At 48.6% G+C, this 23,234-nt stretch overlaps 1 protein-coding gene across 2 annotated transcripts in view; it reads left to right on the forward strand.

Moving 5' to 3' along the window:
• Nucleotides 1–23,234, forward strand: part of wdr97 (WD repeat domain 97) — a 141,367-nt gene extending 118,133 nt beyond the window's left edge. For both annotated transcript variants that reach the window (XM_068016085.1, XM_068016103.1), the window contains 5 exons: nt 8,087–8,255; nt 11,437–11,544; nt 12,324–12,544; nt 16,764–16,825; nt 22,867–23,234. In XM_068016085.1, coding sequence (XP_067872186.1) covers nt 8,087–8,255; nt 11,437–11,544; nt 12,324–12,544; nt 16,764–16,825; nt 22,867–23,069 — 763 coding nt within the window. In that variant the 3' untranslated portion in view covers nt 23,070–23,234. The remainder of the gene's footprint in view (nt 1–8,086; nt 8,256–11,436; nt 11,545–12,323; nt 12,545–16,763; nt 16,826–22,866) is intronic.

Consider the following 23,234-nt stretch of genomic DNA (forward strand, 5'->3'; position numbering starts at 1 on the left):
ATCCACCGTCATCCCTTTAAGTAACGTTTCCCAATCCGTCATGGCCAACTCGCGCCTCATACCTTTGTAGTTTCCTTTACTAAGATTCAGGACTCTTGTCTCAGAATCAACTACATCACTCTCCATCTTGATGAAGAATTCTATCATATTATGGTTGCTTGTTCCCAAGGGGTCTCGCACCACTAAATTGGGTATTGTGTAATGAGAGAGGAATAATTGACAGTCTAGGATGGCCTGTTCTCTCATTGGTTCCTCAATGTATTGGTCCAGAAAACCAACCCATATACACTCCAAGAATTCCTCCACTGCGGTATTGTGACTAATTTGATTTGCCCAATGGCAGATTAAAATCACCCATAATTACAGATGTTCCTTTATCGCATGCGTCTCTAACTTCCTGTTTAATACCATTCCCAACATCACCACTACAGTTTGGGGGTCTATATACAACCCCCACTAACGTTTTTTGCCCCTTAGTTTTTCTTAGCTCTCCCCATACAGATACCACATCGTCAGAGCTAATATCTTTCCTCACTGTTGCGTTAATTTCCTCTTTAACCAGCAATGCAACTCCACCACCTTTTGCTTTTTGTCTGTCCTTCCGAAATACTGAATACCCCTGGATGTTCATTTCCCATCCCTGGTCACCTTGCAGCCATGTCTCCGTAATCCCGACCATATCATACCTGTTTACATCTATTTGCGCGATTAATTCATCCACTTTATTGTGAATGCTCCACCCGTTAAGGCACAAAGCCTTAAGGCTTGTCTTTTTAACATTACTTGTCCCCTCCCACTATTTTTCACTGTGGCCCTGTTTGATTCTGGCCCTTGATTTCTCTGCCTATCACTTTTCTTATTCCCTTTACTGTCTTTTGTTCTTGTCTTTGATCCCCCCTCCTCCGACTCCTTGCAAAGATTCCCATCCCCCTGCCATTTTAGTTTAAATCCTCCCCAACCACTAGCAAATACTCCCTCTGGGACATCAGTCCCGGTCCTGCCCAGGTGTAACCCATCCGGTTTGAACTGGTCCCACCTCCCCCAGAACCGGTCCCAATGTCCCAGGAATCTAAAACCCTCCCCCTCACACCATCTCTTCAGCCACGTATTCATCCGATATATCCTGCTATTTCTACTCCGACTAGCACGTGGCACTGGTAGTAACCATGAGATCACTACCTTTGAGGTCCAACTTTTCAACTTACTTCCTAGCTCCCTATATTCTGCTTTTAGGACCTCATCCTTTTTTTTAACCTATGTCGTTTGTACCAATGTGTCCCACGACCACTGGATGTTCACCCTCCCCCTTCAGAATGTCCTGTAACTGCTCTGAGACATCCTTGACTCTAGCACCAGGGAGACAACATACCATCCTGGAGTCTCTTTTGTGGCCACAGAAACGCCTATCTATTCCCCTTACAATTGAATCCCCAATAACTATTGCATTCCCACACTTTTTACTCCTCCCCTGTGCAGCAGAGCCAACCGTGGTGCAACGAATTGGGCTGTTGCTGCTTTCCCCTGAGAGGGCATTCCCCCCAGCAGTATCCAAAGCAGTATATCTGTTTTGCAGGGGAATAGCCACAGGAGATTCCTGAACTGCCTGCCTAGTCCTCTTGTTCTGCCTAGTGGTCACCCATTCCCCTCCTGCCTGTGGGGTCTGAGCCTGCGGTGTGACCACCTCTCTATACGTGCTATCCACGATACTCTCCGCCTCGTGGATGGTCCACAGTGTCCCCAGCTGCCATTCCAACTCCAAAACCAGGGCTTTCAGGAGCTGCAGCTGGACACCCTTCCTGCACACATGCTGGTCCCGCGCACTGGAATTGTTCCCGGCTTCCGACATGGAGCATGAGGAGCACACCATGGCTTTGAGCTCTCCTGCCATGACTTAACCCTTTAAATTAAACTAAACCTTCTGGAAGATCTTAATGTCCAATAATATCAGTTACTCTAGGGCCCTTCTTCCCTGGTCCTCGTTACTACAGAACTCCCTTAGAAAAAAAAAATGACGTACTATATTTGAAATAAACTTTAAACTTTTAAAATTTTAAACTTTTCTTAGCTGAGATACTTACCCAGCTACTTAGAGCTATTCCCTAACAGCAGTGACTCACCAACCAATCACCTTGCAGCTCTCCTGTGATGTCACTGTTGGCTTTTTTTTTCAAAACTCCTTCCTGCTGCCGCTACACTTTTAAACTCTGCCGGTCTCACTCAGAGTCGCTCCTTCCCGCTGCACTTTTAAACTCTGCTGGTCTCGCTCCTTCCCGCTGTTGCTGCACTTTTAAACTCTGCCAGTCTCACTCAGTGTCGCTCCTTCCCGCTGCCGCTGCACTTTTAAACTCTGCCAGTCTCACTCAGTGTCGCTCCTTCCCGCTGCCGCTGCACTTTTAAACTCTGCCGGTCTCACTCAGTCTCGCTCCTTCCTGCTGCACTTTTAAACTTTGCTGCTGCACTTTTAAACTCTGCCGGTCTCACTCAGTGTCGCTCCTTCCTGCTGCCACTGCACTTTTAAACTCTGCCGGTCTCACTCAGTCTCGCTCCTTCCCACTGCTGCTGCACTTTTAAACTCTGCTGGTCTCATTCTTTCTGTCTGCAAAGACGGAGTATGTACAAAGGTTGTGCCTGTTTCAGCCAAACAAAATAAGTGACATCCATTTGCTGGTTCATTCCTCAGGGCAATGCCTTGACCAGAGTCAAGCTGCCTGGTTTAACTTTCAAACAAAGCTTGGCAGTTAACTGTCATTCACCATAAACTGGTGCATTCTCCAAGGCAATGCCTGTACCAATCAGAGCTGACTTAGCAACCAATTAGCACTCTCTTCTCATACAGTATGAAGTTGTTGTTTTCCTTTACATTGGTATTCTTGTGGATTGTCCTGATGAGTGCAAGAGGAAAAGCTTAGACAACATGTCTCTATTTTCAGCAATATATTTATGTATTAGTTCTCAGGATGTGGGCGTCGCTGGCATTTATTGCCCATCCCCAATTGCCCTCGAGAAGGTGGTGGTGAGCTGCCTTCTTGAACCGCTGCAGTCCTTGGGGTGTAGGTACACCAACAGTGCTGTTAGGGAGGGAGTTCCAAGATTTTGACCCAGCGACAGTGAAGGAACAGCGATGTAGTTCCAAGTCAGGATGGTGTGTGGCTTGGAGGGGAACTTGTGGGTGGTGGTGTTCCCATGCATCTGCTGCCCCTGTCCTTCTAGGTGGTAGAGGTCATAGGTATGGAAGGTGCTGTTTAAGGAACCTTGCTGAGTTGCTGCAGTGCATCTTGTAGATGGTACACACTGCTGCAATTGTGTCTCAGTGGTGGAGGGAGGGAATGTTTGTGGATGGGGTGCCAATCAAGCGGGCTGCTTTGTCCTGTCGAGCTTCTTGAGTATTGTTGGAGCTGTACCCATCCAGGTAAGTGGAGAGTATTCCATCACATTCCTGACTTGTAGGTGGTACAGAGATTTTGGGGAGTCAGGAGGTGAGTCACTTGCTGCAGAAATTCCAGCCAATATAGGTCAATTGGAGCACCAGCCTTCAACTCCTCTCTGTATGGTAATCAAACAAAATTTGACACTGAGCTACATAAGAAGATATTAGGTCAGGTGACCAACAGCTTGGACAAAGAGGTAGTTTGTAAGGAGCATCACATAAGAGGAAGTGGAGAGGGAGAGAGGTTAGGGCCTCAGCAGCTGAAGGCACCAGTGGTGGAGCAATTAACATTGGGGATGTTCAAGAGGTCAGAATTGGAGGATGCAGAGATCTCGGAGGCTTGTGGGGCTGGAGGAGATTACAGAGATAGAGAGGGGCGAGAGTATGGAGGGATTGATTCATAGTGATGAGAATTTTAAAATTGAGGTGTTGCCAGACTGGGAGCCAGTGTAAGTCAGCTAGCACAGGGGTAAGGGATGAACGAGACTTTGCTCAAGTAAGGACACAGACAGCAGAGTGTTGTTTGAGCCGATGTTTACGATAGCTGGAAGATGGAAGGTTGGCGAGGAAAGCATTGGAATAGCTGAAATAAAAACAGAAAATGCTGGAAATACTCAGCAGGTCTGGCAGCATCTGTGGAAAGAGAAGCAGAGTTAACGTTTCAAGTCGGTGGCTATTCTTCAGAACTGAGAAAAGTTAGAAATGTAATAGGTTTTGAGCAAATGAAAAAGGGGGAGGTTGAGAAGAAGAACAAAAGAAAAGGTGTGTCTAGAGGAGGTGTGAATGGCAGGATAGCATCCATTCAAACGCAAAAAGGAGGAAATCGGAGAGAAACAAGAGAAAAACCAAACCAGCAAAGAAACACAAAATAAAATGGGGGCAGAGATGATGATTGAAAATTGCTGAACTCAATGTTGAGTCCAGAAAACTGTAAAGTGGCCAGTTGAAAATGAGGTGCTGTTCCTTAAGTTTGCATTGAGCTTCATTGGAACACTGCAGCAGGCCGAGGATAGAAAGGTCCGAATGGGAGCAAAGTGGCCTCTGACCCTTCCTCCTACCTCCCCCTGGACCATGACCCCACCACCGAACATCAAGCCATCGTTTCTGGACTGTCACTGGCCTCATCTCCTCTGGGGATTTTCTCTCCATGACCTCCAACCTCATAGTTCCCCAACCCCAGACAGCCCACATCCACTTCCTTCCTAAAACCCACAAACAGGACTGTCCTGGTAGACCATTGTTTCAGCCTGTTCCTGCTCCACTGAATTGATTTCTTTCTACCTCGATTCTATTTCTACTCCTCTTATCCAGTCTCTTCCTACCTATACCTGTGACTCTGCAGATATTCTCCACCACTTCAGTAGTTTCCAATTTTGTGGTCCTAACCATCTCCTCTTCACTATGGACGTCCAATCTCTCTACACCTCCATCCCCCACCAGGACGGTTTGAGGGCTCTCCATTATTTCCTTGAACAGAGGCCCAACCAGTCCCCATCCACCGCCACCCTCCTCCGCCTGGCTGAACTTGTTCTCACATTGAACAACTTCTCCTTCAACTCCACTCACTTCCTTCAAGTAAAAGGTGTTGCTATGGGTACCCACATGAGTCCTAGTTATGCCTGTCTTTTTGTGGGATATGTCAAACATTCCTTGTTCCAGTCCTACTTCAGGCCCCCTCTCACCTCCTTTTCATGTACATTGATGACTGTATTGGTGCTGTTACTTGCTCTCGCCCCGAATTGGCAAAGTTCATCAACTTTGCTTCCAATTTCCACCCTTCTCTCACCTTCACATGATCCATCACTGGTACATCTCTTCCCTTACTCGATTTCTCCCTTTCCTTCTCTGGGGATAGGCTTCCAACCAATATTCACTATAAGCCCACAGACACCTGGACTACACTTCCTTACACCCCGCTTCCTGTAAGGACTGTGTTCCATTCTCCCAGTTTCTCTGTCCCTGTTGTATTTGTTTGGACAATGCAACCTTCCATACTAGCGGTTCTGCTATGCCTTCATTTTTCCTCTACCGAGGGTGCTCTTGGAAATTGGAAGCAAAGTTGATGAACTTTGCCAATTCGGGGCGAGAGCAGGTAACAGCACCAATACAGTCATCAATGTACATGAAAAGGAGGTGAGAGGGGGCCTGAAGTAGGACTGGAACAAGGAATGTTTGACATACCCCACAAAAAGACAGGCATAACTAGGACTCATGTGGGTACCCATAGCAACACCTTTTACTTGAAGGAAGTGAGTGGAGTTGAAGGAGAAGTTGTTCAATGTGAGAACAAGTTCAGCCAGGCGGAGGAGGGTGGCGGTGGATGGGGACTGGTTGGGCCTCTGTTCAAGGAAATAATGGAGAGCCCTCAAACCGTCCTGGTGGGGGATGGAGGTGTAGAGAGATTGGACGTCCATAGTGAAGAGGAGATGGTTAGGACCACAAAATTGGAAACTACTGAAGTGGCGGAGAATATCTGCAGAGTCACAGGTATAGGTAGGAAGAGACTGGATAAGAGGAGTAGAAATAGAATCGAGGTAGAAAGAAATCAATTCAGTGGAGCAGGAACAGGCTGAAACAATGGTCTACCAGGACAGTCCTGTTTGTGGGTTTTAGGAAGGAAGTGCTCCCCCCCCACCCCTCCCCCCCAACAACCACTGCCCCTCCCCACCTCCGCAACTACCACTGTGGTTCACAGGGCCCTCGACAGTGTCTGATCTATTTCTCACATTTCCGCTCTCATCCCTTCCCCTCTCTCCCAGAGCCATGACAGGGTTCCCCTTGTCCTCACCTTCCACCCCACCAACCTCCATATTCAACAGATAACCCTCCGCCATTTCCACCACCTCCAGCATGATGCCACCAGCAAACATATCTTCCTTTCCCCTTTTAGCATTCTGAACGGAACTTTCCCTCTGTCACACCCTGGTCCACTCAGTCACCCAACAACCCCTCCCTTTCCTGCAGCACCTTTCCATGCAAGCACAGGTAATGCAACACCTGCCCATTTACCTCCTCTCTCCTCACTATACAAGGCCCCAAACACTCCTTTCAGGTGAAGCAGCGATTTACTTGTACTTCTTTCAATGTATTATACTGTATTCGTTGTTCACAATGTGGTCTCCTCTACATTGGGGAGACCAAACGCAGACTGGGTGACCGCTTTGCGGAACACCTCCGCTCAGTCCGCAAGTGTGACCCCAAGCTTCCTGTCACTTACCATTTTCATTTTCTGGGGCTTGCTTCCACTCTGACCTTTCCTTCCTTGGTCTGCAGCAGTGTTCCAATGGAGCTCGAGGAACAGAACCTCATCTTTCAACTGGGACTTCCGGACTCAACATTGAATTCGATCATTTTAGATCATCACCGCTGCCCCTATTTTATTTTGGTTTCTTTGCTGTTTGTTTTTTTTCTATTGTTTTTCTTTCTCATTTCCTTTGTGTTTGAACAGCTGCTATCCTGCCATTCACACCTCCTCTAGACACATCATGGGGGGAGTTTTATGCTCTCCCCAATATTGGGTTTGGAGGCAGGGGAGCATATAATCGGCCGGGATGATGGTGATGGGGTACGGGCGGGAAGAGACCCTGCCACCTTCCATCCTCCACGCAAATTAAGTCTGGGGCAGGAAGGCCACCAATTGAGGCCTTTAAGTGGAAAATTAATGCCCTATTAAGGGCCTAATCCCGCCGCTGCCACAATTAGCCCAGCGGTGGGCAGGCGGGCCTGTTGCCACATGGGGAGCAACCCAAACAGACCCGTGTGTGGTTGCTTGCCAGCTCCCGGGAGGGCGGGTAGGGGTCCCTCGTTAAAAGACACTTAGTGCCTGAACGGGAGACCTGGCATCAGGAAGGGGGGGGGGAGGCTGCTGAGTGCCAATCCCCTGCCCTTGCTGCTGAACACAGACACGTCACCTCCCTACAACACCCACCCCGCAAAACTCCTCCCGTTGAAACTTACCCGTGGCCTGGTTGCAGCACCTCAGGTCATTTCTCTACCGGCAGCTGCTACCCCACCCCCCCTCTGCACTGGCACTGCTCAGTTAAAGAGCTGCAGGCCTCTGGCCAATAACTCTCAGCAGGCAGGACTTCCACTGCCAGGGTCCTTGATCCTGAGGAAGGCCCGCCACTGTCCACTTGGCGCTTGCCTCCTCTGGGGAAGGCCCATCGGATCAACGGCGGGCTCTCACTGGCCCTTTTGCCGCTGGTCAAGACCTTTGTCGCCTGGATAAAATCCCAGGCCTTGTTTATTTCCTTATCCCCTTACCACTCGCTTTGGCTTTACACCATGAAACCTTTTGTCATTTAATCTCTCCTGCCCTCCACCCTATCACAGATCTTCCTTTTTGTTCTATTCCCACCCTCTCCCTTTTCACTTGCTCAAAGACTGCCACATTTCTAACTCTGACCTGAAACGTTAACTCTGCTTCTCTCTCCACAGATGCTGCCAGACCTGCTGAATATTTCCAGCATTTTCTGTTTTTTATTTCCGATTTCCAGCATCTGCAGTATGTTGTTTTTGCATTGGAATAGATTAATCTGGAGGCAACAAAGGCATGGATGAGGACTTCAGCAGTAGATGAGCTGAGACAGGGGTGGAATTGAGCAAACTGGAGAAGACAAAGCACTCCGGCCCCTCACCCTTGGTCATGTTGCTTTCCAGAAACACCATCAAACTCCTTCTAACTGATATGGGCCTGCTAGATCCACACAATTACTTTGAGAGGGAGATGAACTTGTGGACTGTCTCTGACACGGCCAGCGGCTCAACGAAAGAAAAGCTTCGGTATTTAAGCAGTGTCTGGCTGAAAAAATGGACTCGGAAATTCAAGGTACCACATCACACATTGGCATTTGCAAGTAGGTCACTGATCAGATGTCAATTATTGTGAGGCTGAGGTTTGACCGAGCTGTGGAAAATGCTGTGTGTCTGAAAGGTATAGATTAGAGATGTATCGACAAGAGGGCAGAGAGAGAGTGAACTCAACAGGTGGGTTGCAAATCAGAGTGAGGACTTTCAAGGGGAATTTGGTGAGCGTGGGAATTAAGTAAATATAGAAATAAATATTCAGGGTAAATAAATCTAAGGAGATAAAATTAACTAAAAGGATACCAACACTAAAGGGATCCAAATTCATTAAATAAAAATCTGGTATGTGTAAATTGATCAATAATAGGAGTAAGGGGGATATTATGTAAAGAATATATATAACATGTAGATAGACTTTTAAATAAAATGATGAGACAGTTGAAATCTCTTCCTGGTGATTCATGTATTATGTGGGAACTCCAGGACACTTCATGTGCCCTGGGTAACCATGTGTGTAGGAAGTGCCTTCCTCTCGGAATTACTCCCAAAGTTTGAGTTTGCAGAGCAGCTGGAGTCACTGTGGAGCACACGGGAGGCTGAGAATTTCCTCGAGTGCATGTTCCAGGAGGTGGTCACCCTGCAGCTACAGAGAGTTCAGAAGGATAATAAGTGGGTGACCATCCAGCAGGGGAGGAAGAGGCAGGCTATGCAGGAATCCTCCATGAGTGTGGCACTAACAAGCCTGTTTTCAATGATGAATACCTGTGAGGATGACCACACCTAGGAAAGTGCAGTCGAGAGCACATCCACAGCACTGTGGGGCAAATAACTGCACAGGGCAGAGAGAACAGCAAGGTGCAGAAATGCAGTGGTCAACATGGATTCAATAGTCAGGGCAGGAGATTTAGGCATTTCTGCAACCTCTGACATAAGCCCCACATGGTGTGTTGTCTCCTTACTGACTCTGTAAATGGACACAGAGGATGCAGAACAATCTGCTGGGGGAGTGACACAGGGGAACAGCCAGAGGTTATGGTCCATGTGGAAACCAATGACAAAGGAAGGTCCTTGAGTCAAAGTTTGAGGAATTGGGGTTGAAGTTAAAAAGCAGGACTGCCAAAAAGTAGTCGTCACTGGATTAGTCCCAGGGCCACGTACTGTGAGTATAGGAATAGCAGGACAGAGCATAGCTGGCGAAACAGTGCGAGAAGGAGGGCTTCAGATTCCTGGGGCATTGGCACCAGTTCTGGGGCAAGAGGGACCTGTTCAAGATGGACAAATTCATAGAGTCATAGAGAGATGCACCACTGAAACAGGCCCTTCGGCCCACCAAGTCTGTGCCGACCATCAACCACCCATTTATACTAATCCTACATCAATCCCATGTCCCCTACCATATCCCCACCTTCCCTCAATTCTCTTACCACCTACCTACACTAAGGTAAATTGGCCATTGTAAAATTGCCCCATCAACCTGCAAGTCTTTGGCTGTGGGAGGAAACCGGAGCACCCGGCGGAAACCCACACGGTCACAGGGAGAACTTACAAACTCCACACAGGCAGTACCCAGAACCGAACCCGGGTCGCTGGAGCTGTGAGGCTGCGGTGCTAACCACTGCGCCGCCCCATTGAATTGCATCTCTGGGACCAGCATCGCAGCAAGGTTCACTGGAAATGTGGGGAGGATTTAAACTAACTTGGCAGGAAGATGGGCACCAGGATGAAATGTTAGCGAGGGAAAACAAGATGCATAGAAGACTGGGAGGGACAAATGCATGAGAGTAAAGAATAGTTCAGAAATAGGACGAATTAGACAGGAGCAAAAAGAACATCAGAAATAGGAGCAGGATTGGGACATTCAAGATAATCATGGCTTGATTCCCCTAGCGCTCTGACATCTATTGACCTCAGCTTTAAATGTATTCAATGATGGAGCATCCACAACCCTCTGGGGTAGAGAATTCCAAAGATTCACAATGCTCTGTGCGAAGAAATTTCTCCTCATCTCAGTCCGAAATGCTTGACCTCTTATCAATAGACTAAACTCCCCAACCAGGGTAAACAGCCTCTCTGTAGGTTACAGCACTTCAAGTGCATTTCCAAGTGTTTTTTAAATGAGATGAGGGTTTCTGCCTCTCCTGCCCTTTCAGGCATCGAGTTCCAGACGCCCACCACCCTCTGGGTGAAAAAGAAATTACTCCTCAAATCCCCTCTAATCCTTCTACCATTGCTTTAAATCTACATTCCCTGCTTGTTGACCTCTCTGCTAACAGAAATAGGTCCTTCCGATCCACTCTAACTGGGCCCCTCAATATTTTATATACCTCAATTAAATCTCCCCTCAGCCTCCTCTGTTCCAAAGAGAGCAACCAGAGCCTTTCCAATCTTTCCTCATAACTAAAATTCTCCATTCCTGGTAACATCTGTGTAAATCTCCTCTGTACCCTCTCTAGCGTGATCCCATCATTCCTGTAATGTGGTGACCAGAACTGTACGCAGTACTCTCACTGTGGTCTAACTAGTGTTTTATACAGTTCTAGCATAACTTCCCTGTTCTACTCTAGGCCTTAGCAAATAAAGGAAAGTATCCCTGATGCCTTCTTAACCACCTGATCTACATTCCTTCTACTTTCAGGGTTCTGTGGACATTCACTCCAAGGGCCCTCTGTTCCTCTACACTTCTCAGTATCCTACCATTTATTGTGTATTCCCTTGCCTTGTTAGCCTTCCACAAATGCATTACCTCTCACTTCTCTGGATTGAACTCCATTTGCTACAGTTCCGTCCACCTGACTAGTCCATTGATATCTTCCTGTAATCTACAACTTGCTTCTTCATTATAAACCACACTGCCAAATTTCACACCATCTGCAAACTTCTTTACCATACCCTTTACATTTATGTCTAAATAAATGATATACACCCTCAACGACCCTCCTTGTTACCTATTCAAAAAATGTAATCAAGTTAGTCAGGCACCACCTTCCCTTAACAGATACATGCTGTCTTTGATTAATCCGTGTCTTTCTAAATGAAGATTTATCCTGTCCCTCAGAATGGTCCCCATAACTTTCCCACCAATGAGGTTAGACTGACTGGCCTGTAATTACTCGGTTTATCCCTTTCTCCCTGTTTAAACCATGGTGAATGAAGTGCAGTAGAGTAAGTGTGAGTGCTAATCCTCTCCTCCCTCCCACCCTCAGCAACACGTCCAGACAGCTATGCAGTCACTGAAAAAGGGGCAAACTCTGAAAGGGTCCATCCCCGTTCCACGAAGTGCCTCGGCCGGTAAAAGGAGTCCCACGGATATGGTTAGTATTGGGGTGTAAGCAGGACAGAAAATCCCACTCCATACCTGCTCCAGATTCAGAGGATCTGGGGCTCCCTGATTGGCCAGTTTAACCCCCATGACTCCCAGTGAGAGTTAGGTGGGGGTCAGGAACTGGTTATTGGGGATCAGATGGAAGCTATGGAGCTGGGGCCAGGCTATTGGGGTTCAGGTGGGGGGTGGGGGGTCGGGGATCTGGGGCCTGGTTATTGGGGTTCAAGTGGGGGTCAGGGAGCTGGTTATAGTGACTCAGGTGGGGGAATGGGAGTTATGGGCTGGTTATTGGGGATTTAGGTGTGGGATGGATGGGGACTGGTTATTGGAGTTCAGGTGGGGGTCAGGGAATTTTGGGCTGGTTATTGTGGCTCAGGTGGGGGAATGCGAGTTGTGGGCTGGTTATTGGGGTTCGGGTGGGGATTGGGGAGCTGGCGCCAGGTTATTGGGGTTCAGATGGGGTTCAAGGAGCTGGTTATTGTGGCGCATGTGGGGGAATGCAAGTTGTGGACTGGTTATTGGGGTTCAGGTGGGGATGGGAATTGGGGGCTGGTTATCGGGGTTTAACTGTGGACTGCGAGCAGGCAATTGGGCTATGTCCAGTTGGCCGGTGGTGGGGGGGGGGGGGGGGAAGAGAGAGAGGCGGGGTGAGGGGAGGGGAGCTGCGGGCGGTGGGGGTGTCTCAGGTGTGTATTTTCTGAAGGGAAAGGGTTAGCTGGTGGAAACAGAAAAGTTTAAGAAAAATCTTTTTGCAACAATCTTTGACAGTTCAACAGCACAGACAACAAAATAACCAGCATGAAGATTCCAGCGGATCGGCAGCTGGGCTCCCTGGCACAGCTTCGGCCAATCGAGGCCGTAAACTACTTCTGTGAAATGCAGCTTCAGCAGCAGCTGACGGAGATGATGGAAGCTCAGAAACACGGGGATACCATGAAAACCAGGCGGCACTCGAAGAACACCGTGCTTTTCCTGCCCAAGGTCCAGAGGTCAGCTCTCCACTGGGGTAGTGGGGGAGGTTAATGAGCCCAGACTTAGCAGAGGGTGGGCGAGGGACTCGAATAGAGACCCCAGGCTGTCACTGCAGTCTATGCAACCAGTGATTGAGGCAAATTGATCTGGGGGTTGAGGATTGAGATCAGGATCCTGTGGAAAATCCAGGAACAGTCCATCTGGGATTGATGTGTCACTGAGAAGGCCAGCATTTATTTACCTATCCCTAATTGCCCTAAGCTGCCTTCTCATTGCGGCAGATCAATGGATCAGCCCTCCGAGTCTTGCAAGGTTATTTCAGAAAGCAGTTAATAGTCAATAGAATTGCTGTGGGTTTGAAGTCACATATAGGCTTAAGTTTCTTCTCTGAAGAGCATTTGTGAACCAGTTGGGTTTTCTCGATCATTCGACCACTTCATGGTCGCCACTACTAAGACAGGCTTTTTATTTCCAGATAGAAATTCACAAACGGCCACACTGGGCTTTGACCTCACACTCTCTGGATTATTATTCAGTAACAGAACCCTGCAATACTGAAACATGATATCCCTTACTGCCTCTCTGAACCTCCATCAATTCCTTTACCCTGCTTTAATCATTAGTTAGCTGATAAAATTACTCCCACTTCTAAATTGGAACAGGCGAAAGGCAGGAGAAGCAATGCTCTGATGATGAGTGAGATAGAGAATATGATGAAACAAAAAAAAGGGTGTATGATGCATATCAGGTGAATTCTTCAAGTGAGAACCAGGCCAAGTACAATAAGTTGAGAGGGGAAGTGATGAGGAAAATAAAACTGGCAAAGAGATATGGAAATAGAATAGCAGTCAACATAAAAGGGAAACCAAAAATCTTCTACCAGCATGTAAATAGTAAGTGGGTAGTAAGAGTGGGGGGGGGGGGGGCCTATTAGAGACAAAGAGGGTGATATATGTTTAGAGGCACAAGACAAGGCTAGAATAAGTAATGAGTACTTTGTATCAGTGTTTACTAAGGAAGAGGATGCTGGCAAAATATCAGTCGAAGTGGAGATGGTAGAGGTAATGGACGGGTGAAAATTGACAGGCAGGATGTACTGGAAAGGCTGGTTATGCTCAGAATGGATGTTACCTGGTCCAGATGGCTTGCATCCCAGGTTGCTAAAGGAAAGGGGCAATGGGCGGAGGTGGGGATGGTGGAGATAGCGGAAGGGTTTGCTATATTCTTCCAATCTTCCCTAGATATGGGGGAGATGCCAGAGGTTTGGACAGTGGCAAATGTGACACCCGTATTCAAGAAAGGGTGTAAGGACAGTCACAGAGTCAGAGTTAGACAGCACAGAAACAGGCCCTTTGGCCCATCACGTCCGTGCCGGCCAGCAAGCCGATCTATTCTAAACCCATTTTCCAGCACTTGACCCGTAGCCTTGTATGCTATGCCATTTCAACTGCTCATCTAAATACTTCTTACAGTCCTAGTAATTACAAACTGGTCAGCTGTCATCAGTGGTGGATAAGGTTTTAGAAATAATAATAATCAGGGGAAAAACAATCAATAGACACTTGGAAAGGTTTGTTATTTAAGGAGAGCCAGCACGGATTTGTAAATGGCAGATCATGTTTGACTATTCGATGAAGTAACAAAGAAGGTTGATGAAGGGAGTGCGGTGGATGTTGTTTATATGGATTTTAAGAAAGCGTGTGACAAAGTACCACATAAAAGGCTGGTTAACAAAATAGAGCCTCATGGAAGAAGTGAGTCAGTGTCAGGTTGGATAAAAAATTGCTTAAGGACAGAAAACAGCAAGTCATAGTAAATAGTTGTTTTTCAGCCTGGAAGATGGTAGACAGTGATGTTCTCCAAGACTTAGTGCCAGGACCACTGTTTTTTTTTAAAACACAAAAAAAAACTTGGTCGTTGAAATACAGAGTAAAATTTAAAACTTTGCCGATGATCCCAACCTTGGAGACGTGACAGTGAGGATGATACAAATTGACTGCAATGGGACATAGATAGGGTAGTGGAATGGGCAGACATAGTGGCAGATGGAATTTAATACCGAGAAATCCAAGGTGATGCATTTTGGCAGAAGGGAAAGGGTGAGGCAATGTAGACTTAATGACACAGTTCTAATGAGTGTGCAGGTACAGAGGGTTTGCATTGAAGGTGGCAGGAAATATTGAGAGTGCGGTTGGCAAAGCTTATGGGATCTTGGGCTTTATAAATAGAGGCATTGAGTACAAAAGTTATGCTAAATCTTTACAAAGCTCTGGTTAGGCCCCAACTGGAGTATTGCATCCAGTTCAGGTCACCACACTTTAGGAAGGATGGGACAGTCTTTGAGAGGGTGTAGAGGAGATTTACAGAATGGTTCCAGTGATGGGGGATTTTAGTTGCAAGGATAGGTTGGAGAAGCTGGGTTTGTTCTCCCTGGAGCAAAGGAGATTGAGGGGAGATTTGGCAGCCGATGGCATTATCACTAAGGGACAGAGTTTTAAGGTTTTTGGCAAGAGATGCAGGGGAAATGTGATAACAACTTTTTTAAAATACGGCAAGTGGTCATGGCCTGGAACTCGCTGCCCGTGAGGGTGGTGGAAGCGGAGATAATGGATGATTTCAAAAGGAAATTGGATGGGCACTTGAGGGAAATAAACGTGCAGTATGGAGTGGGGGAATGGGATTAACTGGATTACTCTACAGAGAGCCGGCATGGCCTTGATGGGCCGAATGGCCTCCTACTGTACCGTGACTCTATGCAGACTGATCCAGATATGACCAGCTGCTCCACCTGGGTCACAACAGTAGAACAGAGGACACAGCCTGCACTTGAGGGGGAGGGAGAGTCAATTTAAAACTAATATGGGGAAACGACAGGACATCCCAAAACACATTACAGTTAATTCAGAACTTTTTTGAAGTGTAGTCACTGTTGAAATGCAGGAAACATGGCAGCCAATTTGTACATAGGAAGATCCCACAAACAGCAAAGTGAAAATGACCAGATAATCATCGGGATGTTTTCTTTCTATTATTTGTTAGTGGGATGTGGGCATCGCTGACGAGGCCAGCAGTTATTGCCCAACCCTAATTGCCCTTGAACAGAGCAGCTTGTTAGGCCATTTAAGAGGCAACCACATTGCTGTGGGTCTGGAGTCACAGGTGGGCCAGATTTCCTTCCCTAAAGGACATTAGTGAACCAGATGGGTTTTTATACAATTGACAATGGTTTCACGGTCACCATTAGACCGGCTTTTAATTCCAGATTTATTAATTGAATTCAAATTTCACCATCTGCTGTGGTGGGGTTCAAACCCATGTTCCCAAAGCATTATCCTGGGCTCTGGATTACTAGTCCAGTGACATTACCACTACGTCATCGCCTCCCCATGTTGGTTAGGACCCTGGGAAGAACACACCAGCCCTCCTTCAAAATAGTGGCTGTGGGATCTGTTAAATCCACTTGAAGAGGCAGACCAGGGCCTCGGTCTAACACCTCATCTGAAAGATGGCCCCTCCGACAGCCCGGCGCTCCCTCGGTACTGACCCTCCGACAGCCCGGCGCTCCCTCTGTACTGACCCTCCGACAGCCCGACGCTCCCTCGGTACTGACCCTCCGACAGCGCGGCGCTCCCTCGGTACTGACCCTCCGACATCGCGGCGCTCCCTCGGTACTGACCCTCCGACATCGCGGCGCTCCCTAAGTACTGACCCTCCGACATCGCGGCGCTCCCTCAGTACTGACCCTCCGACATCGCGGCGCTCCCTCAGTACTGACCCTCCGACAGCCCGGCCCTCCCTCAGTACTGACCCTCCGACAGCCCGGCCCTCCCTCAGTACTGACCCTCCGACAGCCCGGCCCTCTCTCAGTACTGACCCTCCGACAGCCCGGCCCTCCCTCAGTACTGACCCTCTGACAGCCCGGCCCTCCCACAGTACTGCATTGGTTATTGTGTTGAAGTCTGTTGCATGGGGCTTGAACCAGTGAGCTTCGGTGTTCTGTTTTCTAGAGATAACAGCCCTATGCTGTTCAGTCTTTCCTGATGCTAGTTGTAGCCTCTCAGATCTGGTATCATCCAAGGAAAGCTTGAAAGAGTGGTTAATGGTGGAATCATGCTCCCCACAAACATTTGACTCATTCCTGGTAGAAAAGCCTAGATTCAGTCTGGAGACTGACACAGGCTCGATTTAGACTGTGTTAAACCATTCACGATATACATTGTGTTTCTTCGCCTGTAGGCAGCGAGCCATCCTGAGACTGGGAGAGACGAGTACCTCAGTGACTGAAACACAGATGGAAAGTAAGTCATGAGTATGTCAGAAGTGGCTGGGCTTTCCTGCAGTAAATCATTAATAATGGGACCAGGAAATGCAGCACACAGTAGGTCTGTCAGTAACAGAAAGAGAAAGCCAGGTTGTCATTGATAGCAAGACAAGACCATTCAGCCCATTTTGCCTCTCCTATCCTTAGTCCTGTTTGACAGTCCTATCATAGACCACCATTTGTCAGCTACTTCCAGAATTATATAAAGCCAGGCTTAAATATAGGTGATGGTTAACAGCCAGGGCAAGTGCCCAAATATGGAAGAAAATATTGTTTCAGCTTTTTAATGTTCTTGTAACATTCCTCCATCCACTTGTTCATAGAACCATTCAGCCCATCATCCCTGTGCTGGCTCTTTGAAAGAGCTACCCAATTAATACCCATTTTCCTGCCCTTTCCACATTTCCCTGTAAATTATTCTTCTTGTTTTAGATGTTAACCTATTCTTTCTTTCTTTGGCCTCCTTGTCTCGAGAGACAATGGGTAAGCACCTGGAGGTTGTCAGTGGTTTGTGAAGCAGCGCCTGGAGTGGCTATGACGGCCAATTCCAGAGTGATAGACTCTTCCACAGGTGCTGCAGATAAAATTGGTTGTCGGGGCTGTTACACACTTGGCAAGAAAAAAAGACAGAAACACAAGGGGAGAACCAACTGTGCAAGTCTCTTCGACTCGCCACTCTTTAGCCCCGCCTTTATAGCTGTCCACTAGCTCTGGTTTTCTCAATGAAATCGATCCGGATGAAACTGACGAGCACAGCTGTCGATACTTCAATCTCCGATCCTGCTGTCTTCACCGCCCAGAGTGTCTGCAGCCACGGCGTGTGGTAAGTCCATTGAGGTGAAGAAGGAGCAGCGGGACCCGAGAGAAGTCTTGAGAAAAGGTGCCCCGAACACCCAAAAAATCCACAAAATGCTCCCCCGGCCGCAACTTCGAAATGCCCCCCCCGGCCGCAACTTCAAAGTGCCCGCGGGAGATGGCTCGGAGAGCATCTGCAGCGCACTGTCGGCAATGCTGCATGCCTTTATTTAAACCACTGCAAAAAAAAAACCCTTAGCAAATGTAATCACCTCTAAGTCTGCCAAATGATGCTTCACCTCCCGAAGGACGTGGATGAGCTTTCCGGACGTCGACGGTGGGCACTGAGGAAATGGCTTATTACCTGCACCAGCTTCCCCCTCCACCCCCCCCCCCCCCCCCCCCACCCCCGTCCCCTTCCCTGCTCCACCCTCTCAGCTCACCCCCTCACAACCCCATCCCAGCCCGCCTCCCCCCCCCAACACCATCTTCACCCCGCACCCCCTTCCCCTGCTCCCCCTCGCACCCCCCTCCCACCGGCACCATCCTACACCTGTGTAGGGGCCCCAACAACCCCACTGCCTTGTGGGCGTCTCGGGAGAGACCAAGGCTAAGGGAGTAAACCCTAACAGATAATCCGGAGCGGAACCCCGTAGGCGGTCATGTGTCACCCTTGGCATGTTTCCGGCAGTTCCTGCAGCCATACTGGTGCCAAACGTCGTGTCCTGCACTCCTTTGGACCCCACCAGAAAGGCCGAGAGGTGGGTTTTGACGACTGGGCAACTCTCAACCTCCATAAACATGCCCAGGCATGCGCCATGGAGAGGTCACTCCATAGTCGCCTCACAGCGACTGACACAACACGGAAGGCAGCAGTTACGGGTTATAAGTCCAGATAAACTGGCGTAGAAACTGGGCGCCACGTGTTGCCTTTGTCGGTTGGAGAGGTCATTGCACCTCACTGGACAGCTACCGCCCGCCTCAAACCGGGCAGCCCCCGGTCAATAAGGTTCTGTCCCGCCACAGTCTGCCTGCTTCAATGGGTGCTTGGAGCTCAGGGTCACTGCCCGAAAGGTGGACTGATACACCGCACCAAACAACATGAAAAAAGGAAAGAAGGTACCAGCCCTTCGCTTTGCAAGCTGGAACGTCAGAACTATGTGTCCTGTGCTGTCGGAAGACCTTACACAAATCAACGATTCTCGGAAGACCGCCATCATTAACAACGAGCTCAGTAGACTCAATGTAGACATTGCAGCACTTCAGGAGACTCGCCTCCCCGCGAGTGGATCTCTAGCAGAGCAAGACTACACCTTCTTCTGGCAGGGCAGGGATCCTGAAGAACCAAGACAGCATGGAGTGGGCTTCGCCATCAGAAACTCCTTGCTCAGCATGATAGAGCCTCCCTCAAATGGCTCGGAACGCATACTGTCCATCCGACTGCTCACCACCTCTGGTCCAGTACACCTACTCAGCATCTATGCTCCCCACCTGAAGCTAAAGACCAGTTCTATGAACAACTCCATAACATCATTAGCAGCATCCCCAACACCGAACACCTATTCCTGCTGGGGGACTTTAATGCCAGGGTTGGGGCCGACCGTGACTCATGGCCCTCCTGCCTTGGGCGCTATGGCGTTGGAAGGATGAATGAGAACGGGCAGAGATTGCTTGAGTTGTGTACCTATCATAACCTCTGCATCACCAACTCGTTCTTTCACACTAAACCCTGTCACCAGGTTTCATGGAGGCACCCAAGATCGCGTCGTTGGCACCAGCTAGACCTCCTTGTCACAAGGCGAGCCGCCTTAAACAGTGTTCAAATCACACGCAGCTTCCACAGTGCAGACTGCGACACCGACCACTCCCTGGTGTGCAGCAAGGTTAGACTCAGACCAAAGAAGTTGCATCATTCCAAGCAGAAGGGCCGCCCACGCATCAACACGAGCAGAATTTCTCACCCACAGCTGTTACAAAAATTTCTAAATTCACTTGTAACAGCCCTACAAAACACTCCCACAGGGGATGCTGAGACCAAGTGGGCCCACATCAGAGACGCCATCTATGAGTCAGCTTTGACCACCTACGGCAAAAGTGCGAAGAGAAATGCAGACTGGTTTCAATCTCATAATGAAGAGCTGGAACCTGTCATAGCCGCTAAGCGCATTGCACTGTTGAACTACAAGAAAGCCCCCAGCGAGTTAACATCTGAAGTACTTAAAGCAGCCAGAAATACTGCACAAAGAACAGCTAGGCGTTGCGCAAACGACTACTGGCAACACCTATGCAGTCATATTCAGCTGGCCTCTGACACCGGAAACATCAGAGGAATGTATGATGGCATGAAGAGAGCTCTTGGGCCAACCATCCAGAAGATCGCCCCCCTCAAATCTAAATCGGGGGACATAATCACTGACCAACGCAAACAAATGGACCGCTGGGTTGAGCACTACCTAGAACTGTACTCCAGGGAGAATGCTGTCACTGAGACTGCCCTCAATGCAGCCCAGCCTCTACCAGTCATGGATGAGCTGGACATACAGCCAACCAAATCGGAACTCAGTGATGCCATTGATTCTCTAGCCAGCGGAAAAGCCCCTGGGAAGGACAGCATTACCCCTGAAATAATCAAGAGTGGTAAGCCTGCTATACTCTCAGCACTACACGAACTGCTATGCCTGTGCTGGGACGAGGGAGCAGTACCCCAGGACATGCGCGATGCCAATATCATCACCCTCTATAAAAACAAAGGTGACCGCGGTGACTGCAACAACTACCGTGGAATTTCCCTGCTCAGCATAGTGGGGAAAGTCTTTGCTCGAGTCGCTCTGAACAGGCTCCAGAAGCTGGCCGAGCGCGTCTACCCTGAGGCACAGTGTGGCTTTCGTGCAGAGAGATCGACCATTGACATGCTGTTCTCCCTTCGTCAGATACAGGAGAAATGCCGTGAACAACAGATGCCCCTCTACATTGCTTTCATTGATCTCACCAAAGCCTTTGACCTCGTCAGCAGACGTGGTCTCTTCAGACTACTAGAAAAGATCGGATGTCCACCAAAGCTACTAAGTATCATCACCTCATTCCATGACAATATGAAAGGCACAATTCAACATGGTGGCTCCTCATCAGAGCCCTTTCCTATCCTGAGTGGTGTGAAACAGGGCTGTGTTCTCGCACCCACACTTTTTGGGATTTTCTTCTCCCTGCTGCTTTCACATGCGTTCAAATCCTCTGAAGAAGGAATTTTCCTCCACACAAAATCAGGGGGCAGGTTGTTCAACCTTGCCCGTCTAAGAGCGAAGTCCAAAGTACAGAAAGTCCTCATCGGGGAACTCCTCTTTGCTGACGATGCTGCTTTAACATCTCACACTGAAGAGTGCCTGCAGAGTCTCATCGACAGGTTTGCGGCTGCCTGCAATGAATTTGGCCTAACCATCAGCCTCAAGAAAACGAACATCATGGGGGCAGGACGTCAGAAATGCTCCATCCATCAATATTGGCGACCACGCTCTGGAAGTGGTTCAAGAGTTCACCTACCTAGGCTCAACTATCACCAGTAACCTGTCTCTAGATGCAGAAATCAACAAGCGCATGGGTAAGGCTTCCACTGCTATGTCCAGACTGGCCAAGAGAGTGTGGGAAAATGGCGCTATGCTGAATTGTGCCTTTCGTATTGTCATGGAATGAGATGATGATACTTAGTAGCTTTGGTGGACATCCGATCTTTTCTAGTAGTCTGAAGAGACCACGTCTGCTGACTGGATGAAAGGTTTTGGTGAGATCAATGAAAGCAATGTAGAGGGGCATCTGTTGTTTGCGGCATTTCTCCTGTCGCTCTCGAAGGGAGAACAGCATGTCAATGGTGGATCTCTCTGCTCGAAAGCCACACTGTGCCTCAGGGTAGACACGCTCAGCCAGCTTCTGGAGCCTGTTTAAAGCAACTCGAGCGAAAACTTTCCCCACTATGCTGAGCAGGGAGATTCCATGGTAGTTGTTGCAGTCACCGCAGTCACCTTTGTTTTTATAGAGGGTGATGATATTGGCATTGTGCATGTCCTGTGGTACTCCTCCCTCGTTCCAGCACAGGGGAGCAGGGGGGGGGGGGGGGGGGGAGAGCGCGGGGGGGCAATCTTCCTGATGGTTGGTCCAAAAGCTCTCAATGCCATCATACATTCCTCTGATGTTTCCTGTGTCGGAGGCCAGCTGAATACGACTGCATAGGTGTTGCCAGTAGTTCATTTGCGCAGCACCTGGCTGTTCTTTGTGCAGCGTTAGTTCGCTGGGGGCTTTCTTGTAGTTCAACAGTGCAATGCGCTTAGCAGCTATGACAGGTTCCAGCTCTTGAAAGTGAGATTGAAACCGGTCTGCATTCCGCTTCACATGTTTGCCATAGGTGGTCATTGCTGAGTCATAGATGGCATCTCTGATGCGGGCCCACTTTGTCTCTGCATCCCCTGTAGGAGTGTTTTGAAGGGCTTTTTCAAGTGAATTTAGAAACTTATGGAACAGCTGTGGATAAGAAATTCTGTTCGTGTTGATGCGCGGGCAGCCCTTCTGTTTGGAGTGATGCAGCTTCTTTGGTTTGAGTCTAACTTTGCTGCACACCAGGGAGTGGTCGGTGTCGCAGTCCGCACTGTGGAAGCTGAATGTGATTTGGGCACTGTTTATATTATTCCAAAGGTATCTTACCCAAACAGCCTGTGTGTGCATCTGTTAATCTTAAACAATACCAATTTCTAGGCTGTGGTTCATCTTGCTGATCCTGGTCCCCTTTAAATGAAACACAAGCAGGTATTGTTAATGTTTCTGTAACCTGCAACCCTTTATCTTGGATATGGAGCCAACCTCGGTGGAGAGTCTGAACCCCACTCCAGACAGCCACTGAGACTGGTCCTCGGGCTCTGAATACTGGGTTGATGTCCAGTGGGTGTGGGTGACCCTCCTGCTGTGTGGGTGACTAACGCCACCTTTGGCTGGAAAAAGATAGTTAAAGTGGTGGAAGGTGTGTTGCTATCACTGACTGTGACCGTTAATTAGCCTGCAAATCCTTCTTTTATCCTCCAAATGAAGAACATGGAGATGTGGAAACAACAAATGTCAGTTCTGGAAATCTTTCACTTGCCAGACTATTAGCCCTATGTGGTATTTTCTATTTTAGCCCCTGTGTTCCTTTTCCCTGCTAGCATTGCTGATGCTAATTCCAATCTTCTGTTTGTTCCCTAGAGTTCCACCTGCCACTCATCACGTCGGGATCTCCGTCCTTTGACATAGGCCGATTCATCAAACTCTCCATCCCGAAGGTCAACCTGAACCCTTTCCCCTCCCCCATCGACCACTACCCGCTCCAGCATGTCCTCATCACACTGCGACACTCACCACAGAAGTACTTTATCCTGGAGCACTCGTATGTATCAAACTACAACTGACCCCCACCTCGCCCGTCACACTCCTCAACCCTCCCAGCGGTCGATGGGGCCAGGGCAGTAAAGCATTGTCAGCACTTTTCAAACAGCAAAACCTTCTTCAGAACAAGACGACTACCCAGAGCAAAGAGGGAATTGTACAGGACCAGAATTAAAGGCTCAGTTTCA

Source organism: Heterodontus francisci, chromosome 2, assembly GCF_036365525.1.
Source record: "Heterodontus francisci isolate sHetFra1 chromosome 2, sHetFra1.hap1, whole genome shotgun sequence".
In the NCBI taxonomy this organism is placed as follows: Eukaryota; Metazoa; Chordata; class Chondrichthyes; order Heterodontiformes; family Heterodontidae; genus Heterodontus; species Heterodontus francisci.